The sequence below is a fragment of the Lacerta agilis genome, chromosome 2 (assembly GCF_009819535.1).
Source record: "Lacerta agilis isolate rLacAgi1 chromosome 2, rLacAgi1.pri, whole genome shotgun sequence".
Lineage (NCBI taxonomy): Eukaryota > Metazoa > Chordata > Lepidosauria > Squamata > Lacertidae > Lacerta > Lacerta agilis.
In genome coordinates, this window is record NC_046313.1 from 10827543 (window position 1) to 10845428 (window position 17886).

The following is a 17886-nucleotide window of genomic DNA, read 5'->3' on the forward strand; positions in this document are numbered from 1 at the left end:
TAGCTGCTTCTCTGCTGGGAGAAAAGTTGTGTGGATTCCACCTGTTCTGATTCTCTCCTCCTCTGCAAAGAAACAGTGGCTTTATTAACCCTTTGCAGTTTTATTCCTGCTTAACACCCAAGTCAGTTACCTTGGTTCAGAAGGGATTCACGCTGTCGCCTTTTCTAGTGTGGGTTCATTGCACAATAACTGTACATTGCTCACGTGTAAGCCCGTTCCCATCAACTTGAGCAGTGTTTCCTAGCAAGAGAACAGCCATGCAACATAGTGGGTGTTTGCATAGAAGTAAGTCACACTGTGTTAAATGGGGCTTATTCCTATGCAAGTGCACACAGAATTGCAGTCTTTACCCCACACCCACCTTTACTAATTTGGACACTCAAACAACAGGGAGGATTCTGCAGCCCTAAAAACCATTCGCTCACTGTTAAAAATGTGGGGAAGCGCAACAGTTATGTGGATGTATTAATATTGGTATAGGGTTATAGTTTTGTTCTTGGAGAAAACACAGGGTGCCTAACACGTCACTTCTTTTTGCTTAACTCCCAGCGGGACAGACCCTCCAAGTTTGCCCATTTTCCAGGGACAGTCCCAGATATACAGAAGCCGTCCTAGTTTCTGATTCCCAAATCTCCCACTTTTCCTTAGGGCATCCCTATATTCATCGGAGAAATGTTGGAGGGTATGGAGTTATGCAACCCCCGAGCCAAGGAGATAAGTAACTATGCAACCTGTAGAAGACACCTGGTGACTGGGAGTGGCCGCCGAGACCACGTAACACTGGTCCTGAAAGACCTACATTGGCTCCCAGTACGCTTTCGAGCACCATTCAAAGTGTTGGCGCTGACCTTTAAAGCCCTAAACGGCCTCGGCCCAGTATACCTGAAGGAGCATCTCCACCCCTATCATTCAGCCCAGACACTGAGGGCCTTCTGGCAGTTCCTTCACTGTGAGAAGTAAGGTTACAGGGAACCAGGCAGAGGGCCTTCTTGGTAATGGCGCCCGCCCTTGCGCGGGTTGCGAATGTGCCTCCTGCACGGATTGCGTTCGCAACCTTAGCATCCACTGTACCTGAGTTTTAGAAGGCAGCCCTTTTTAGGGAATGTTTTAATGTTTGATGCTTTATTGTGTTTTTAATATTCTGTTGGGAGCAGCCCGGAGTGGGCAGGGTATAAATAAATTATTATTATTATCATCATTATTATTATTATTATCATTATCTGTAGGCAGCCCTGTATAGGGAAGTTATTTAGTGTTTAATGTTCTATTATGTTTTTATATATGTTGGAAGCTATTCAGGATGGCTGAGACAACCCAGTCAGATGGGTGGGGAATAATAATAATATTAATAATAGAATAAGCCGTCCCTATTTTCGTTGGAGAAATGTTGGAGGGTATGGCCTGAAGAAGCCTGATTGCTTGATCACTGTTTTTGACCTCCTCACACCACCCCCAGATAAATAACATGGATCACTATGCCACAGTTACTATGTTAGGGACTCCCACAGCCTGCAGTCACCATGGCAACAAATCTCCCATCAATCACTCACGCTCCGCGTTAGCCAATACCCGGAAAGAACCGTCATCGAATGTAACTTTCAGGAAACAATCGCACTTTATCCGGTCACGTGATTATGCCTGGTCCAATCGTTGCTCAGCAACGGAGCACTCCAACCGCTTCCTTGTTCACCATGGGAACTGTCCCATTCTTCCGGTCCTCACCTTCCTCGAAAGCAGGATTCGGCAAGTGACCGACAGCCCTTTTTGTCGAATCAGGAGCAGAGGCGGGGTTTCAAGGTGAGCCACGCCCTCTCCCTGGAAACTCGCCGACTCGCTGAACATGAAAAAGGTAGGGAGGCGGGACGGGCAGGTTAGCCGAGGAAACTGAGCACAAGCCAATGAGCAGCCGAGTTGGAGGGAGGGGGCGGGTTCTCGGGAAAAGATTGGCGCGGGGCCAGCCAATGCCGTTGCAGCAGCGGCTGATGCTCCACGTCGGCACCGGGGCGACCAAGATGGAGGCGCTGATCCTGGTAGGAGCCGAAGGGGCGAGGGGGAATTGCTGGGGGTGCGCGCCCGTTACCATGGAGACGGGCAGGTGGACGGGACGCAGCTGGCAGGTTTCTGCTGGGGCCTCCTGAGGCTCGGGCTCGTTCCTTCGGGCGAGGCCCAGGCCTAGTTACCTGGCGGGGGCCTCGAAGAGGCTAGGGCGGCCCATATGACAGACAGCAGGGCTGCCCCTGCGGGAAGAGGGGCTCTAGGGGCCGCTCGAGAGGTGCCCGGGAGAGGTGCTCCTCGTGAGAAATCTAGGGAGTCTTCTCTTCTCATGAGGTGGCCAAAGATATGATGTTACATAATGTGATTATACCAGTATATAAAACCAATAAAAGTTATTTATTAATGTGGCTGCTTTCCTATTCCTGCAGGGGTTCCTCATTTATATGTAATGGTGGATGCATTTCCCTATAAGACAGGTTGCTGACCACTCCTGAACTTGCCATGCAATGTGCAGCTGAAGAGTTCTGTGTTTTCCGATGCATTTTCAGTTTCCACAGGGCTGCCTGAGGCCCATCAGGATTGGTTGGTGCCCTCTGTGAACTGAGTCCATTAACCCTTTTCCAGATGCCTCAGGGAGCGGAGGAAGGGGCCGTTTAATGAGTCAGAGCGTTGATCCATCTAACTGATGATGATGATGATGATAATAATAATAATAATTATAACTGAGCACTGTCTACACTGACTGGCAGCAGGTCTTCAGGGTTTAAGGCAGGGGAGATGCCAGAGATTGAATCTAAGATTTCTGCGGGAATGCAGATGCTCTTCCACAGAGCTGCGGCAGGGGCTGCTTGGCAGGGAAGTCAGTTGTGGAGAAGGTAGGTAGAAATTTTGGGATTCCTTGGGGGACAAGGTTGTAGATAGGGTAGTGTGTTCTGCAGCTATACAGTCTTTGTCCTACTCTGAAGAACCACGTGTATGCATCCATCTGTTTGTCAATAAAGCATGCTTTAAATACATGCCAAGCTACTATCATAAATGCCCGTTTTTTCTGCAGGGTCAGCAAAATAATAATACTAATACCCTGATACTTTTTGATGCTTTGGTGAATTCAGGAAAGGGTTTCTGATGTCTGCTGCAGGGCCATCCTCAGATGTTTTGGAATCTACATGATGCATGGTAAAATAATATAAATAACATCACTTATAATTTGCTGCACTTCAATGGTGATCTGGCCATCCCTAGCCTATTGTACTTAGTTTAAACTTTCATATTCATATTATAGACAGGGGTGAGGAACCTCAGACCTTGAGGCAAAATGCAGCCCTCCTAACTTTTCTGACTTGTCCTTAGGAGTCTCACCAGGTCACAGCACCTCTCCTCAAGCCACACCCCTCACCAGCCCTGCTTCACAGCCTCCTTGAAAGTTTTTGCCTGGCTGGAATGTGCCCTTGCACTCTGATAATGCCTCTTCCTTGCCTGGATGGAGAATAGAGAGGTTGTGTGTGTGTGTGTGTGTGTGTTTGTGTCTGTGTGTGAACTAGCCTACTGTACCCAGGTAAAATTAACATTTATTGCTTTATCTACTTTTGCTTCTGGCCCCACTGATCAGTGGCTTGTGGCCCTTGGAAGGTTGTCCACAAGGAAATGCATCCCTTTGGCCATAAAATGGTTCTGCACTTCTAACTTACAGGAATGGGGGCCTTAGCAGGTGCTCTACAGTGCTGGCCCTGCTTTTGGGAAAATGTGGCCAAATCTGTGGCACCCAAATGGGCACATATTGTCAGTCATTTGTAAATGCAGTTTTTTTTCGCAAGTCAGATTGCCTTATTTACTGAGTTTCCTTAGCTCTAAATAGAGGTTATGTGGTATAGTGAATAGAGTGCTGAATTTGGACTCGGGAGACTTGGGTTCAACTCTTTGCTTAACTGTGAATCCACTATGTGTCTTGATGATTGTTTTGTTAGATTTATGTTTTACCTTTTCAATGAATAGCTGCAGACAGTGAACAAAACAAAATGGTAAGAAGCAAGAGTGCTGGAACAATGCAAAATAAGAAGAAAAATACCTTTATTGTATCGGTTCATAACAATGCAACAAGTAAACAGAGGTCAAATGTCTCTGTTACTGCTACTGGCAGTTGTTGAGTTTCCTTAGCAGGGACCTTGGGTGAGCCTAACCTACCTTGCTGGGAGGAAAAAATGGGGAAAACTCCATGTATTGTGAATTAAGCTCCTTGGAGGAAAGGCAATGCACCTAGTGCAGTCTTCCCCAACTGCCCTCCAGAGGTTCTTGAACTCCAAAATCCCTAGTCAGTGTGGCCGATAGTCAGGGGGTGATGGGAGTTGTAGTCCTGAATGTTGGATCACTGAGCTGAACTAATGCAACAAACAGAAATGAAGCACAAATAAACAACATTTGCCCCCGTGAGAATTTGTTTCCTACCACTGTTTAGCTGAGGGTCGCCATCCAAAATTAACATTATCATTAATTTTTGTTTCTGCTCACCCTTGCCTGCCACAGTCCTTAAGACCTAATGTGGTTCATCCTCACAAAAATCTGCAAAGAGGATCGATGATTGTTATAGCTGATTCCAGTTTAACAGGGCTGAGGAATCTGCAGCCCTCTGGACGATGTTGGACTACAATTCCCATCACCCTCAACTGTTAGCCACATTGCCTGATGGGAACTGGAGTCCAACAACATTTGGTAGGCCACATGATTGGCCATGATTGAAGCAGTAATTTCCCTGAGTTACCTAGGAAATCCACAGCATCACAAATTCAAATCCCCTGTTTTTGTAGACTCCAGAAAACACATAATAATAATAATAATAATAATATTTATACCCTGCCCATCTGGCTGGGTTTCCCCAGCCACTCTAGGCGGCTTCCAATATAACATTAAAATGCAATAATCTATTAAACATTAAAAGCCTCCCTAAACGGCTGCCTTCAGATGTCTTCTAAAAGTCTGGTAGTTGTTTTTCTCTTTGACATCTGGTGGGAGGGCGTTCCACAGGGCGGGTGCCACTACCGAGAAGACCCTCTGCCTGGTTCCCTTTAACTTGGCTTCTCGTAGTGAGGGAACCGCCAGAAGGCCCTCGACACTGGACCTCAGTGTCTGGGCAGAACGATTATGCTGAGACATTGTCCTAGAGTGGTCAGAGAGCTAGTTGTATCTATACTGAATTTTAGATTGGACCTGCAAAAAGCCTTGACCTAGTTCTGACTGAGGTAGTTAGTGAGTGGAGTGTTCCACTTCAGACTGCACACAAAAGCTTCCTCATCAAAAAAAAGGTCCTTGCCGATAGGAAATTAGTATGGTGGAAAACCAGAACTAGCATTGTTCAGGTGCCACATAGTACTTGTTCTGCAATGGTGAGAAATTGAGCAATATAGGCAGCACCTGCACTTTGGAACTCCCTGCCTATTGACCTCCCCTGCACTCTTTTCAGCACCTAGAACATTTTTCTTTAGGTGAGCCTATCCAGACATGTAGCTGTTCTAGGTTTTATTACAATCAAGTGATATATAAAGGTAAAGGGACCCCTGACCATCAGGTCCAGTCGTGTCCGACTCTGGGGTTGCGGCGCTCATCTCGCTCTATAGGCTGAGGGAGCAGGCGTTTGTACGCAGACAGCTTCCGGGTCATGTGGCCAGCATGACAAAGCCGCTTCTGGCTAACCAGAGCAGCGCACGGAAACGCCGTTTACCTTCCCGCTGGAGCGGTACCTATTTATCTACTTGCACTTTGACGTGCTTTTGAACTGCTAGGTGGGCAGGAGCTGGGACCGAGCAACGGGAGCTCAGCCCGTGGCAGGGATTCAAACCACCAACCTTCTGATCAGCAAGCCCTAGGCTCTGTGGTTTAACCCACAGCGCCACCTGAGTCCCTCTTTTTGCAGGTCCAATCTAAGTGATATATGCATTTTGTTAAATAAATAAAATAATAATAATAATAATAATAATAATAATAATAATATGTTGTGGGAAAGGCTTTGCTCTACAACTTTTCACCTGGTCATCTCGGCTTTATTATGAGGAAGGAATTTTTGTGTGGCTGTAGGAATATTTAGTCAGGTGGGGTCTGCACCTTTGGTCTGAAACAGTACAGCACAGACACAGGTTTGACACTTTAGTGAAAATAGGCCAGAATCTGAAGAACCTGGCACATTTAAAAAGGACTGCCAATACAGTTTTGTGTTGCACATGAGGAAACTTGACAAACTTTACATGGGCTTTTTTAGTGCAGTAGAGGGGGCTTAAATAGCAGGCTCATACAGTGTCTCTGTGTTGCTAGTTGGGGCCATTGTAAATCTATGTGGTGATAACCATCCACTTATAGGAAGCGCTGCATTTTGTATCATGTGCGATGCACACTTATTTTGAAGAAAGCCTTTTGAACTCAGTGGGGCTGACTTCTGAGTAAATACATCGGACTCAGCTGCAAGGCACAGTACATCAAATTGCCTTTTGAACGTTGGCTTAACCAGGTAGCTAAAATAGTTTTCTTCCCTCCCCAGCCCACTCCTCCCTTCAAATAAAAACTACACAGAAGACCGGAGTCAATTGGGAGAAAATTCCTCACCCCTGATTTTGGTGATTGATTAGATCCTGAATGTGAAGCAAACTCCATCCTCAGTCTTTTTTTGTGTGTGTGTGTGTGGAGGAGTCATTTGTTTGCGATGCTCTTGGAGGAGTGGGAGATACGCTGACGCTGGGTTGAGGAACCTGTTGCCCTATCTTGCTGGACTCCAGTTCCCATCAGCATGGTCAGGGGTGATTGGAGTTGGTTGTTCCACAGCATCTGGAGGGGGAAAGGCAAAACCTTTTCTGACGCCAATGAACTGCAACTGGGATATCCAGTTTTAAAAAAACTGCCAGTGCCATCACCTGCTGAGGAGAGGATTTGGGATTTGAATTTCTTTTTAAGTTCAGCAGCACAACTGCATTGGCAAAGACACCGGATGCCATTTTGCTGTGCAGCACGTGGCTATTGCTAGGTTTGGTGTGGTGTGATTTGGGGTAGCCGGACCCTTGCAGTATGCTTTCTCTCTTTGGAGGAAATGCCTTGGCTTGGCTTGCGAGCTGTGCATTCCCTAGGCTGCCTGATGGGAATAGCCCTGCCTCCTCCGCGTGGCTCTCCCAATTGCCTCTTGCAGATAAAACCCAGCACGGACATATTTCTTGCCGTCTCCTCTCCTTCACCAAATGCTCCCCTTCCGCGAGGTCCTGGCAGCTGTAAAAATCTTTATGGCAATGCTGCTGCTATCGTGCTGACCATCTGGGCCGTTGCACACCTAGTTTAATTGATTGAAGTTTAATTTATTGAAACTTCAGAATTAAATGATCAGAATAAACTGTGCAGTAACTCTTAACGTCTTGTTTTAATGGTTGATTGCTCGAGGCAGCCCTTGGCTTGAACTGGAAGCCTCCAGAGAGGAATTTATGCCACTTCTGGCCTTCCAGTCAGCGCTCATTATAGATTTAAAATGTGTGTTTATTAGCTGCCTCTCCAGTAGAAGCTTGTCTCTCTGGCAGAGAGATGTATAAATTCTCCTCCGATGCTTGTATGGTAAGCATCTATTCTTACTCTCTTTGGAAGCAAGGCTGGAAGGAGATGTGTGGCTTTTGCCCGTCTCATCTGTGGCTTCATTCAATCTAGGTCAGGGACGGAGTATTCCTCTGACAGTATTTGTATAGCAAATTGTCTGCTTAGCTTTGGGGCATTGACATGTTGCACTTACAATTTTCACAGGCCTTCATGGGGGGGGCGGTTAGACCCCCTATTCTTACTGGAAAGCAAGGATCTGTGCTGTAAAACAGGCATTGCCCAGGGGACTGGTGAAATATGATAGGAGAGCAGGAAATTTCCCTCTGCACATCTGCCTGCCTGCAAAGTTTGCCGGGCAAATTTATGTATGTGTGTGTGCGAATAAGGACGAAGGCAACAGAAGGAGATTCTAAATTTGTCTACATTATTGCTCGTCCACATGATAATGGATGAGCCATTCTCTCTCTCTCTCTCTCTCTCTCTCTCTCTCTCTCTCTGTGTGTGTGTGTGTGTGTGTGCATGTCAGAGAGAGAGGAAGACCTCGTCTGTTTTCTTCTCCTTTGTATGGTGTGAGGCATGCAATTTTTGTTGGAACAGTGAAACCCCCTTTGTAAAATGGAGACCTTGAGAGTAGTGGTTTTCATGCTGTCTAGCTTCACAGATCCCTCTTCGATTGGACTCACCTGCTGGATAACGTGCTTCAGTATTGGTCACCAAAGAGCTCTTGCTTCTTGCAAATGATTCTGGGAAGAGTTTTAAGGTGTGCACTCAATTCCGTGCAGAGTGCTGGCCAGTCCTGTTGGGCCTCACCATTGTGTGAACTGAGAGTGCACCCTAGAGCGGGTCTGAATATTAGGAGATAATTTAGGTAGTGGTGGGTGAGCTGTCATTCAGGGATGCTTGGCTGCCATTATTGATCTCTGAGGAATCCCTGGATCCTTCAGACCGTTGTATGAAAAGCTCTGCATTAGACCCAGGCCATTCTCCAGTAGAATGATGGCTGGCTGCTCTTACAATGGTGATCCACAGATAAGAGAACCTTCTGGTCCTGTGGCTGTTAAACACACCCGTCTCAAAATTTGAGAAAAGTCATGTGTAGTGCTGTCTCAGTCTGACTCAGTGGGGCAGTAGTTTGGAACGGGGTGGCCAGACGTAGAGTTTCTGTGGAGTGGTGGATCCGCCTGCCAGAGTCTACTCCATAGATGAGCCTGCAGCTCCTGTTGCAGCACTTGAGGTGAAGTTCTGTTATACACTCCGACTGTGGCTATGTGGAAGTCAGTGCATCACAGAACTTTGTCTCGAGAGCTTTCAAGCATCCAGCACGGAGGAGCTGCATCTCTTTCTGGTCCTTTCTCTTGCCCCAAGGGGCTATTGAAGCATGCCCTCCTTGTAAGCACGAAGCCACAGAATCTCATTCAGCCGCAGACAGGGCAGGGAGGTGGCCCCCATTTTCTCCTGCAGTGTGTGCCTTGGGATAGGGATGTGACATTTGCTCTGCATTTTGGGCTATCTAGGTCCTAGACTATGGTCCTAGTTCTGACAAGTTGATACCTGATCTGGAGCTCATTGTGAGCTGCTGTTTGGTGTGGTTGCCTTCAATATTTTCAGACATGGGAACCACTGAGTGTGTCACAAGCTCTGCAGTGTTAGAAACGCAGGTATATAAGCTAGGCGCCAAATGGCATCTTCAGTCTAGGTTGCGGACACCACAATGGAACGTCTATTCACCAAGGGGTTGGACTTAATGACCCTTGGGATCTCTTCCAACAATACAATTCTGTGATCTAAATTAAATTGCTTGACTGTAGCTTGCTCCTACAACAATTCACTTGTTTCAGTATGCAAGAAGGAAGAACACACACGGTGGAAATGAAAATGGTAGTAACTGTGGAGCAAAGCAGAGATTTTTAAACTGCAGTCGCCAGCTTGGCACACAGAAATCTCCCAAGTAGTCGCAGTTGGACCTGCACCAGTAGCAAAACAAGCGTGGCGCCTGCCTAATTTCGAACACTGGTGCCAACCTGGAGTAATTGGTAAGGAGGAGCATAGTATATGCACAGGCTGCCTCCTTGTAACAGCTCTTAGGGCTACCCATCAGAAGCTGTGGCCCTACCCCTGGGTAGGTCGGCAGTCAGGCTGCGGTTGAAGGAAGCAGCACATGGTGTTGTTTGAATGGACCTGTGACATTGTGCTTTCCTTTGCAGGAGCCATCTCTCTACACTGTGAAAGCCATCTTGATCTTGGACAACGATGGAGACCGTCTCTTTGCCAAGGTAAGTTTTCAGGGGATCTGGAAGGAACGGGAAGGTACAAGGCTTTAAGGGGCCCGAGCAAAGCAGCCTGGCAGAGTTGTCATTGAATGCTGGGGAGCTCTTATGGACCGCTTACTGAGCCCCTGCTTTCCGAGCAAGAAGGACATTAGTCCAGTCACCCGTGCTCATTGAGGCAGCATGTGATCTATCATAACTCTTGCTAGTAGATGCCTATCCGGTGAGTTCTGATACCTGGCACTCCTTTATGCGAGAGTGTAGAGAACCTGTGACCCTCCAGATGTCCAGCTTCCATCTCTTCTTGTCCATTGGCCCTGCTGGCTGATAGGAGTAGTCCAACAACATCTGGAGGCTCCGTTTATTTGGGCAAAGTCTTCCTTGCAGGAAGGCAGCCCCGTTTAGGGAAGCTTTTAATGTTTAACAGACTATTGTATTTTAATATTTTGTTGGAAGCCGCCTAGAGTGGCTGGGGAAACCCAGCCAGATGGGTGGGGTATAAATAATAAATTATTATTATTATTACCATTATTACTATTATTACTATTATTCTCCATGCCATCCTTGAGGTAGCTTTGTAAGTGCAGGATCATTTGCTTGCCATGTTGCCCTACTCGCAAAATGAGTGTCTGCTGAAAAAGCCCCAGTGTATTTATTTATTTAATAGCATTTAGATGCCACCTAATTGGTTTTTTAAACCAGTTTACAAAAAAGTTTAGAAATTTCGCAAAAATGAGGTGGTAAGAGCGAAAGATCATATTGGTGAAAAAGAATTGTATAGTGTTATCTGGTCATTGTTTTATTCCCTCTAAAGGGAGATAAAATTTATATAAAAATTGCCTTTTTGTTGCTTATTGCTCTTCTTTCATAGGTTAGTTTTGTCCCTAAAAAGATTTCCCAAATTTTTCTTAGCCGTTCTTGTATTGTAGGAGATCTCTTAGGAGTTGTTCAAAGGCACTTTACAACTTTACAAAATATACAGTGGATGGTAAAGCTTAATACATAAATGTTTGAGTGTCGTGTTTGTGCAGCTCACATGAGTAGCATTTGACCCTTATAAGTGGTTTGAGTAGCATGCTTCTCATGTAACAAGCATACTTTCTTTCCCCCTGCAGTACTACGATGACACCTACCCCACTGTCAAGGAGCAGAAGGCCTTTGAGAAGAATATTTTCAACAAAACTCACCGGACAGATAGTAGGTTCTGCTGGGGAGCGTGATGGGAGAAGGCATCTGGGACTGAAATATATATACATGCATATATATGCATATTTCAAACTGGGCTCCCCCTGGAATCCTTCATCCAGAAGAGTCAGACACATCTACATCGCTTTCTTTGTTTGTCTATCTCAGGGGTAGGCAACATAAGGCCCGTGGGCCGGATGCGGCCTAATCGCCTTCTCAATCCGGCCCACGGATGGTCCGGGAATCAGCGTGTTTTTACATGAGTAGAATGTGTCCTTTTATTTAAAATGCATCTCTGGATTATTTGTGGGGCCTGTCTGGTGTTTTTACATGAGCAGAATGTGTGCTTTTATTTAAAATGCATTTCTGGGTTATTTGTGGGGCACAGGAATTCGTTCATTATTATTTTTTCAAAATATAGTCCGGCCCACCACATGGTCTAAGGGATGGTGGACTGGCCCACGGCTGAAAAAGTTTGCTGACCCCTGGTCTATCTGGTCTTTTAAAAAACTCCCCACTCTACCCAGAGGTTCAGCAACAGTGGGTGGGTATGGATGCGAGTCCTCCTCCAGGGGTGGTCCAGCAGTTCTCCTCTCTTGCAAAGACAGCAGCAGCAAAGGGAGCAGAGCAGGGAGGTGGCAAAAGTTTTACCTGCTCTGCAGCTGTTTGGCTGCTCCTTGGGTGTATAACCATGAGTATAGTAGCTTTGCTTCAGTTGGAGGGCAGTATCTACACTAGTATGTGATGAGAAATCAAAATGACAGTGCAAGAAAGATTGATAAAGAAGCAGATCTTTGACATACCCCAGTGTATTTTGAATATAAATGTTCTTCATCAGGGGAAAACTGACTCTATTCTGAATTAAGAAACGACATTCCAGTTGAATTCAGTCTCCTCCAGCCTGTTCCAGAGCGAATGGAGGACATAAGCAGCAGCAATAACACTTGAAAGAAGACATTTCATTCAGTTTTCCTTCTCATAAAGAAGCTGTTCCATTTGTGCTTGTGCAGCTGAGCTAGCGCAGTTCAGTCAGTGGATTGTGCACTTGGATGTTTGGCAGAGTGCACCTAATTTGTGTAAATGGGCGCTGCATGTGGGCACGGTTGCTGGCGGCGTCTGCACTATGTGGCAAGTGGTGCCAGTTCAAGATTGTAGTCCAATTTAAACAGCGACACCCCCCTCCCGAATCGGATAGATCTCCCTACAGCAGTGCAAACTCGCCCAAAGATTTTGTGATGCCTCTGGATGTTGCTCGCTTGCTTAGAAGCTATTGAGAAAAAAAGGGAAGAGTGCTGCTTTTCTTGTAGTTTCATGTCCCCTTCTAGCTCTTCACTTTATTGTTTTTGTTACTTTATTCCTTTTCTCTCTCCCTCTACCCAGGTGAGATTGCTCTCCTAGAGGGACTGACAGTTGTTTACAAGAGCAGCATTGACCTGTATTTCTACGTCATCGGCAGCTCCTATGAAAATGAGGTGTGCATATCCTTGGGTGGCAAAGAGGCTTTTCTGCAGAAATGGTGCATGCAGAGTTTTGCCTACCCTAGATTCCCCGCTGAAGGTTATGTTGCTCGTGATCTTTGTGCTGCGTGAGATCCTTGGCTTCTTCCTCTGGCACAAAGCATGCTTGCAACGCTGATTGCCACTGGGGCGAGGGAGATTTGTTGCACTCCTCCACCCTCCCTGAAAACAGTTGACAGTCCCACAGGATTCTTTAAGGCAGAGGTGGGGAACCTGTGGTCCTTCAGTTATTGTGTGACTCCACCTAACATCAGCCACAGCCAGCATGGCCTATAGTGAGATGTTGATGGGAGTTGTAGTCTAAGGGAATCTTGAAGGCATGGATTTCATATTCCTGCTTTAAGAGGGATGACTTCAACAGAGCAAGAAAGGCCTGGATTTCTATGTCCTTGGGGTGGGTGGGTGTGCTGGCAGTCAGTGTCATGCTATTGCCCTCTAGGAATTACCTACCCCCCCCCCCAATATCTCCAAAGCCAGCTTTGCCTTGAGCCACTTGTGTATGCGATCGCATGGCTTGTGTGCATGTGTGTGTGTGGTTCCTTTTCTCTGAAACTTTTGTCTTCTCCTTTGCAGCTAATGCTAATGGCTGTGCTGAACTGTCTCTTCGACTCACTCAGTCAGATGCTGCGGTAAGAATCTGCTTTCTGGTCGTGGCTGAGCTGGTTGCACAGGGTGAAATGTGGGGATTGTTTTTGTGCCTCAAATGCATTCATTTTGGGGTTGGGTACACCACTGAGAACAAATGCACTTTTTAAATTTCTTAATGTGTTGGAAGTGCAAAAATAATAATAATGTACTTCATTGTTTGGATTCCACATCCACACACACCCGGATGCTTTAAGTCACAATAAAATCAATTGAAAGTCTATTTTCAGCCTCCTGTCTCCAAAATGGGTTAAGTGACCCCTAGTGCTATCCTGTGCATGTTTACCCAGAAATAAAGGCTGGCACCTGCACTTACAGGTCAAGACATTTTCCCTGGGCAATTTAATTTGGGCAACAAATTTGAGCTGCTGCCTCGATAGTATCATCTCGTCGTGTTTTATGATGTAAATAGTTATTTATAATTGGACTCAGAATAATAAAGACATGTCTTCAACAGATTAAAAAGGCCCATTGAAGTTTGGTGGGATTTACTCCCACATATAAGTGAGTTTAGGATTGCAACCTCAGTTATGGGGAATTCAGGAAGGTGTGTAAGCCGGGATAAGAAGCATACAAAAGGGTCCAGCTGACAGCCACATGTGAGCACAGAGAGAAGGTGTCCTTGGCAGAGGCAGATGTACAGGATATGGGTCCTGTCGTGCCTTTTTCCTTTTTCAGCTGTCAGTGCGATTCCTGGACCAATAAAGCAATAATAAAGATGATGTGCTAGGTGTGTCCGTTGTGGCACAGCAAAAGCACAGAATCAAGCCTCTAAAAATTGTGGCTTTTGTTCTTTAGAAGGGGAATATTGGGATGGTTAGAAGCTGCTAGAGGCGAACTAAAGCCTTACATACCCATCACATCTTCTGGCTTCCTAACCCACGTCTAGCAGAAGCGGAATATATTCATGGCAACGAATAGATGATTGCGCTGCTTGCCTAACTATATTATATATTTATTTGTTGAAGATATTTAATTGCCAACGTCTCGTAAGTGGTGTACATAAAAATTACTAAAAGCATACGATGGATAAAATCAATTACAATTAGTCTTAAAAACAGAAAAATTCCTTAAAATGTCTGCTGAAAAGGAAAGGTCTTGGTCAGGAGCCTGAAGCTCAGGAGGGGAGAGGGCCTTTCTAATCTGAGCTGGGCGGGAGCTCCAACCCCCCTGCTGCTGTATTAAATACATATTTGTCCATATTTATTTAGGTTATGGAATACGGCTTTTATTAATGTAGAATTGCAATTTCTTTGTGTGGGTGGTGGCGCATAATACATGTGTGTGCTCATGCCCCATTTAAAGGAAGCCCTTTGTGTATGGTTTTGCTAGTCATTAGAGCCCTACTGGATCAGTCCAAAATACCATGTAGTTCAGCATCCTGTTCTCACAGCCAGGTGTGCAGCCAGATACCTAGGGTACTCAAGCAACACACGAGTGTAACGGCAATCTCCCCACTTGTGGTTCCTTATCCTCCAGGAATTTGTCCAGATCCCTTTTAAAGCCTCACCGCATCTCACCCAGCCCCTTCATCGTCCTTGCGATTGCACAGTGAAGCTTTTAAATGTGGGGCACGTCTGAGTTAAGGTCTGTGCTTAAGGCTCTGACAATGAGCTAGGTTGTGAGATGCCCCAGGTAGTCCTCAGCTTCTCAACTGAGCAAAATCTGGTTTGTCCTTCTGTAGGAAGAATGTGGAGAAGCGAGCACTTATGGAAAACATGGAGGGCCTTTTCCTGGCAGTGGATGAAATTGTGGATGGCGGGTAAGTCCAGCCACTACACTAAACTTATAGACTTCTCGCAGCTCTATTCAGGATCTGATTTGTGTGTATGTGTGTGTGTGTATTGACAGAATGTGTATTCTTGATGGTGGCCCTTGCATTTGCATGACTCTTCTATCACTCCTGCCCTGCCCTTGGAGCATAGCCCAGCTGAGTGAGTGATTGCTTCTTCATCTCTTACAGGGTGATTCTTGAGAGTGACCCCCAGCAGGTACTACATAGAGTTGCTGTGCGGGTAAGTGAAACCCATCTCTCTTCTTCCTTGAATGCCACTTCAGTAGGCATCACCTCTCTGCTTACCTCTGTCCCAGCTGAAGGGCACAGGAACCCGACAGAAGAAATCAACCAGTTGCAGTGTTGCAGAGAGGGGTGTTTTCTCCCCCCCCTTAACATATTTGAAATCTAATTTAAAAAAAAATTTAAGCCAAATTGCATAGGTTGGTGGGGAGAGGAGGCTGCTGCTGGTAATCTGGTTAGTGGTTAGACTAAATGGCATTGGGCAGTAGTCTTCTGAGCAATCCATAACTCCTGGGTAGGAGCTAGGAACTCTAGAGCAGATATGTAGTAGAGAGGAGTGGGGTCTCCTTTTAGGAGTTGTTGGGTTAAACCACAGAGCCTAGGCCTTGCAGATCACAAGGTCGGCGGTTCAGATCCCCTTGACGGGGTGAGCTCCCATTGTTTGATCCCTGCTCCTGCCAATCTAGCAGTTCGAAAGCACGTCAAAATGCAAGTAGATAAATAGGTACTGCTCTGGCAGGAAGGTAAACGGCGTTTCCGTGTGCTGTTCTGGTTCTCCAGAAGCTGCTTAGTCATGCTGGCCACATGACCTGGAAGCTGTATGCCAGCTCCCTCGGCCAGTAAAGCAAGATGAGTGCCGCAACCCCAGAGTCGTCCACGACTGGACCTAATGGTCAGGGGTCCCTTTACCTTTACCTTTAAATCTAGAAGAGCCTTGCTGTATTAGGCTAACGGTCTATATAGTCCAGCATCCTGTTTTCACAGTGGCCAGTCAGGCCTGTTTTCAATTGCTTTATTATTTCTGTGCACCGCTGAATTTGTGGTTTCCCCCCTTTGTATTTCAGGGAGAGGATGTCCCTCTTACAGAGCAGACAGTGTCACAGGTATGTCTTCTGCCTAGATCTAGCTGGGTACTTTTCATTAAATGCTGCTTGGTGCCACTTTTTCTACATGTTTCCTCCCCCTCTCGTTTTTCCCTGAAGCTTCCGGGATATTGCACCAACTTTGTTTAACTTGATGTGCCAGCCAAAAACGTTTCTGTTTACCCATGCATTTGGATCTTGATTCTGGCCTATTTTGGTGTTCATCTTTTTATCCTTGTTGCCAGATGAGCACTAATAATCACCTTGAAGTTTTTACAATCAGACGGTATATAAATTTTATGAAGTAAAATAAATAATAATTGAGGAGGCATGCTAGGAGGATACGTCTGCCTATTGCATCCCACAAATATGTTTTTGGCGTTTGATGTAGAATTTAATATGCTGATATTCTTGACTGCCAAAACAAAACAAAACAAAAAAACAGCAACCCAATCTTCTTAGTCCTTATGGCTACAGAAATAAGTATGGAAACCTGTTGATGAAATCTCACAAGTCAAAGTGAGCCTAACAGAATCTTGGCTGGTGAAAGGACTGAGCTTAAGTACAGTGCATAGGAATTGCCCCTAGTGCTTTTAGATATCGGGCATTGCATTTTGGAAAAAGCAAGTTGCTCAGCCCCTTTCCAGAAGTGTCACAGGGGAATATGCATTTTTAGGGATGTACAGATGTGGCTGGTGGTGGAAATGTCAGGGGAGCCCTGCCTGGAGCCCATAGGCTCCAGCTGTTGCCCCAAGTTTGTATGTGTGCATGCAGTATGAATCCTTTTCCAGGTAGTATTTAAGGCGTTTTCCACCAAGGTGTTTCCTGTTAACCACAAAAGGGTTGGGTTTGTGCAGAGTGTATTTCAACTGAATCCTGCAGGCTGAAAAAAATCTGAACCCTTCAACTTCTGTCTGCAGGTGTTGCAGTCAGCAAAGGAACAGATCAAGTGGTCACTACTGCGATGAGGAGCCACGTGGGATCTCCCCCATTAACCTACTGTGTCCCCAGCTGTCCCCTCTTCCTGTCTGTTTCGCACTGACCAAAATGCAACATGACCACAGTTTTTGATGTATGCGGTATCTGGCTCTTACTGAGTCTCGGCACTGTTTCAATGGTGGTGGGGGCTAGTGAGTCGGAAACTAGGGAGCAGGGACATCTTTGGAAGAAGAAAAGTCTTTTTCCTGGCATCCTCCCTCCACCTTAGACACCCCTTGCTGGCCAGAGATGCAGGTGCCTCACCCTGTTCTAAGAGCTTTCTGGTTGTCGTCAGATTATTTTCTGTTTTGCCGCTAGCTCAGATCATGGTTGGTGGCTGCTTCCAAAGAGTTGTTGTCTTAATAATAGTCCATTTAATGGACATGGTGAATAGGAATTCTTCCTGACACCCAGCTGTCTAAACCCATGTTATGGGTGGTATTTCCTACCAAAGTACACAGCCTAAGCCGAGCTTAGTGCCGGTGCATTTTTATTGTCTTACTTTGCATGGCTAATTGCAGCCATACGGGACACAGGTGGCGCTGTGGTGTAAACCAACGAGCCTTCGGCTTGCCAATTGGAAGGTCGGCGGTTCGAATCCCTGCGACAGGGTGAGCTCCCGTTGCTCGGTCCCAGCTTCTACCAACCTAGCAGTCCGAAAGCACTTCAAAGTGCAAGTAGTTAAATAGGTACCGCTCTGGCGGGAAGGTAAATGGCATTTCCATACGCTGCTTTGGTTTCGCCAGAAGCGGCTTAGTCATGCTGGCCACATGACCCAGAAAAAACTGTCTGTGGACAAACGCCGGCCAGTAAAGTGAGATGAGCGCCGCAACCCCAGAGTCGTTCGCGAATGGACTTAAGTGTCA

The 17886-nt window shown here is 46.1% G+C and overlaps 1 protein-coding gene across 2 annotated transcripts; it reads left to right on the forward strand.

Moving 5' to 3' along the window:
* Window positions 1-1824: 1824 nt before the first annotated feature.
* On the forward strand, window positions 1825-17117 carry COPZ1 (COPI coat complex subunit zeta 1). 2 transcript variants are annotated; one of them, XM_033138570.1, is made up of 9 exons: window positions 1825-1849; window positions 9753-9821; window positions 10931-11012; window positions 12381-12472; window positions 13091-13146; window positions 14847-14924; window positions 15126-15177; window positions 16025-16063; window positions 16963-17117. In XM_033138570.1, the coding sequence occupies exons 1-9, from the start codon at window positions 1841-1843 to the stop codon at window positions 17008-17010; spliced, it is 525 nt and encodes a 174-aa protein (XP_032994461.1). In that variant the 5' UTR covers window positions 1825-1840; the 3' UTR covers window positions 17011-17117. The 2 variants fall into 2 exon arrangements, with proteins under 2 accessions (XP_032994461.1, XP_032994460.1); XM_033138569.1 differs by lacking the exon at window positions 1825-1849 and adding an exon at window positions 1917-2030.
* The last annotated feature ends 769 nt before the right edge of the window (window positions 17118-17886 follow it).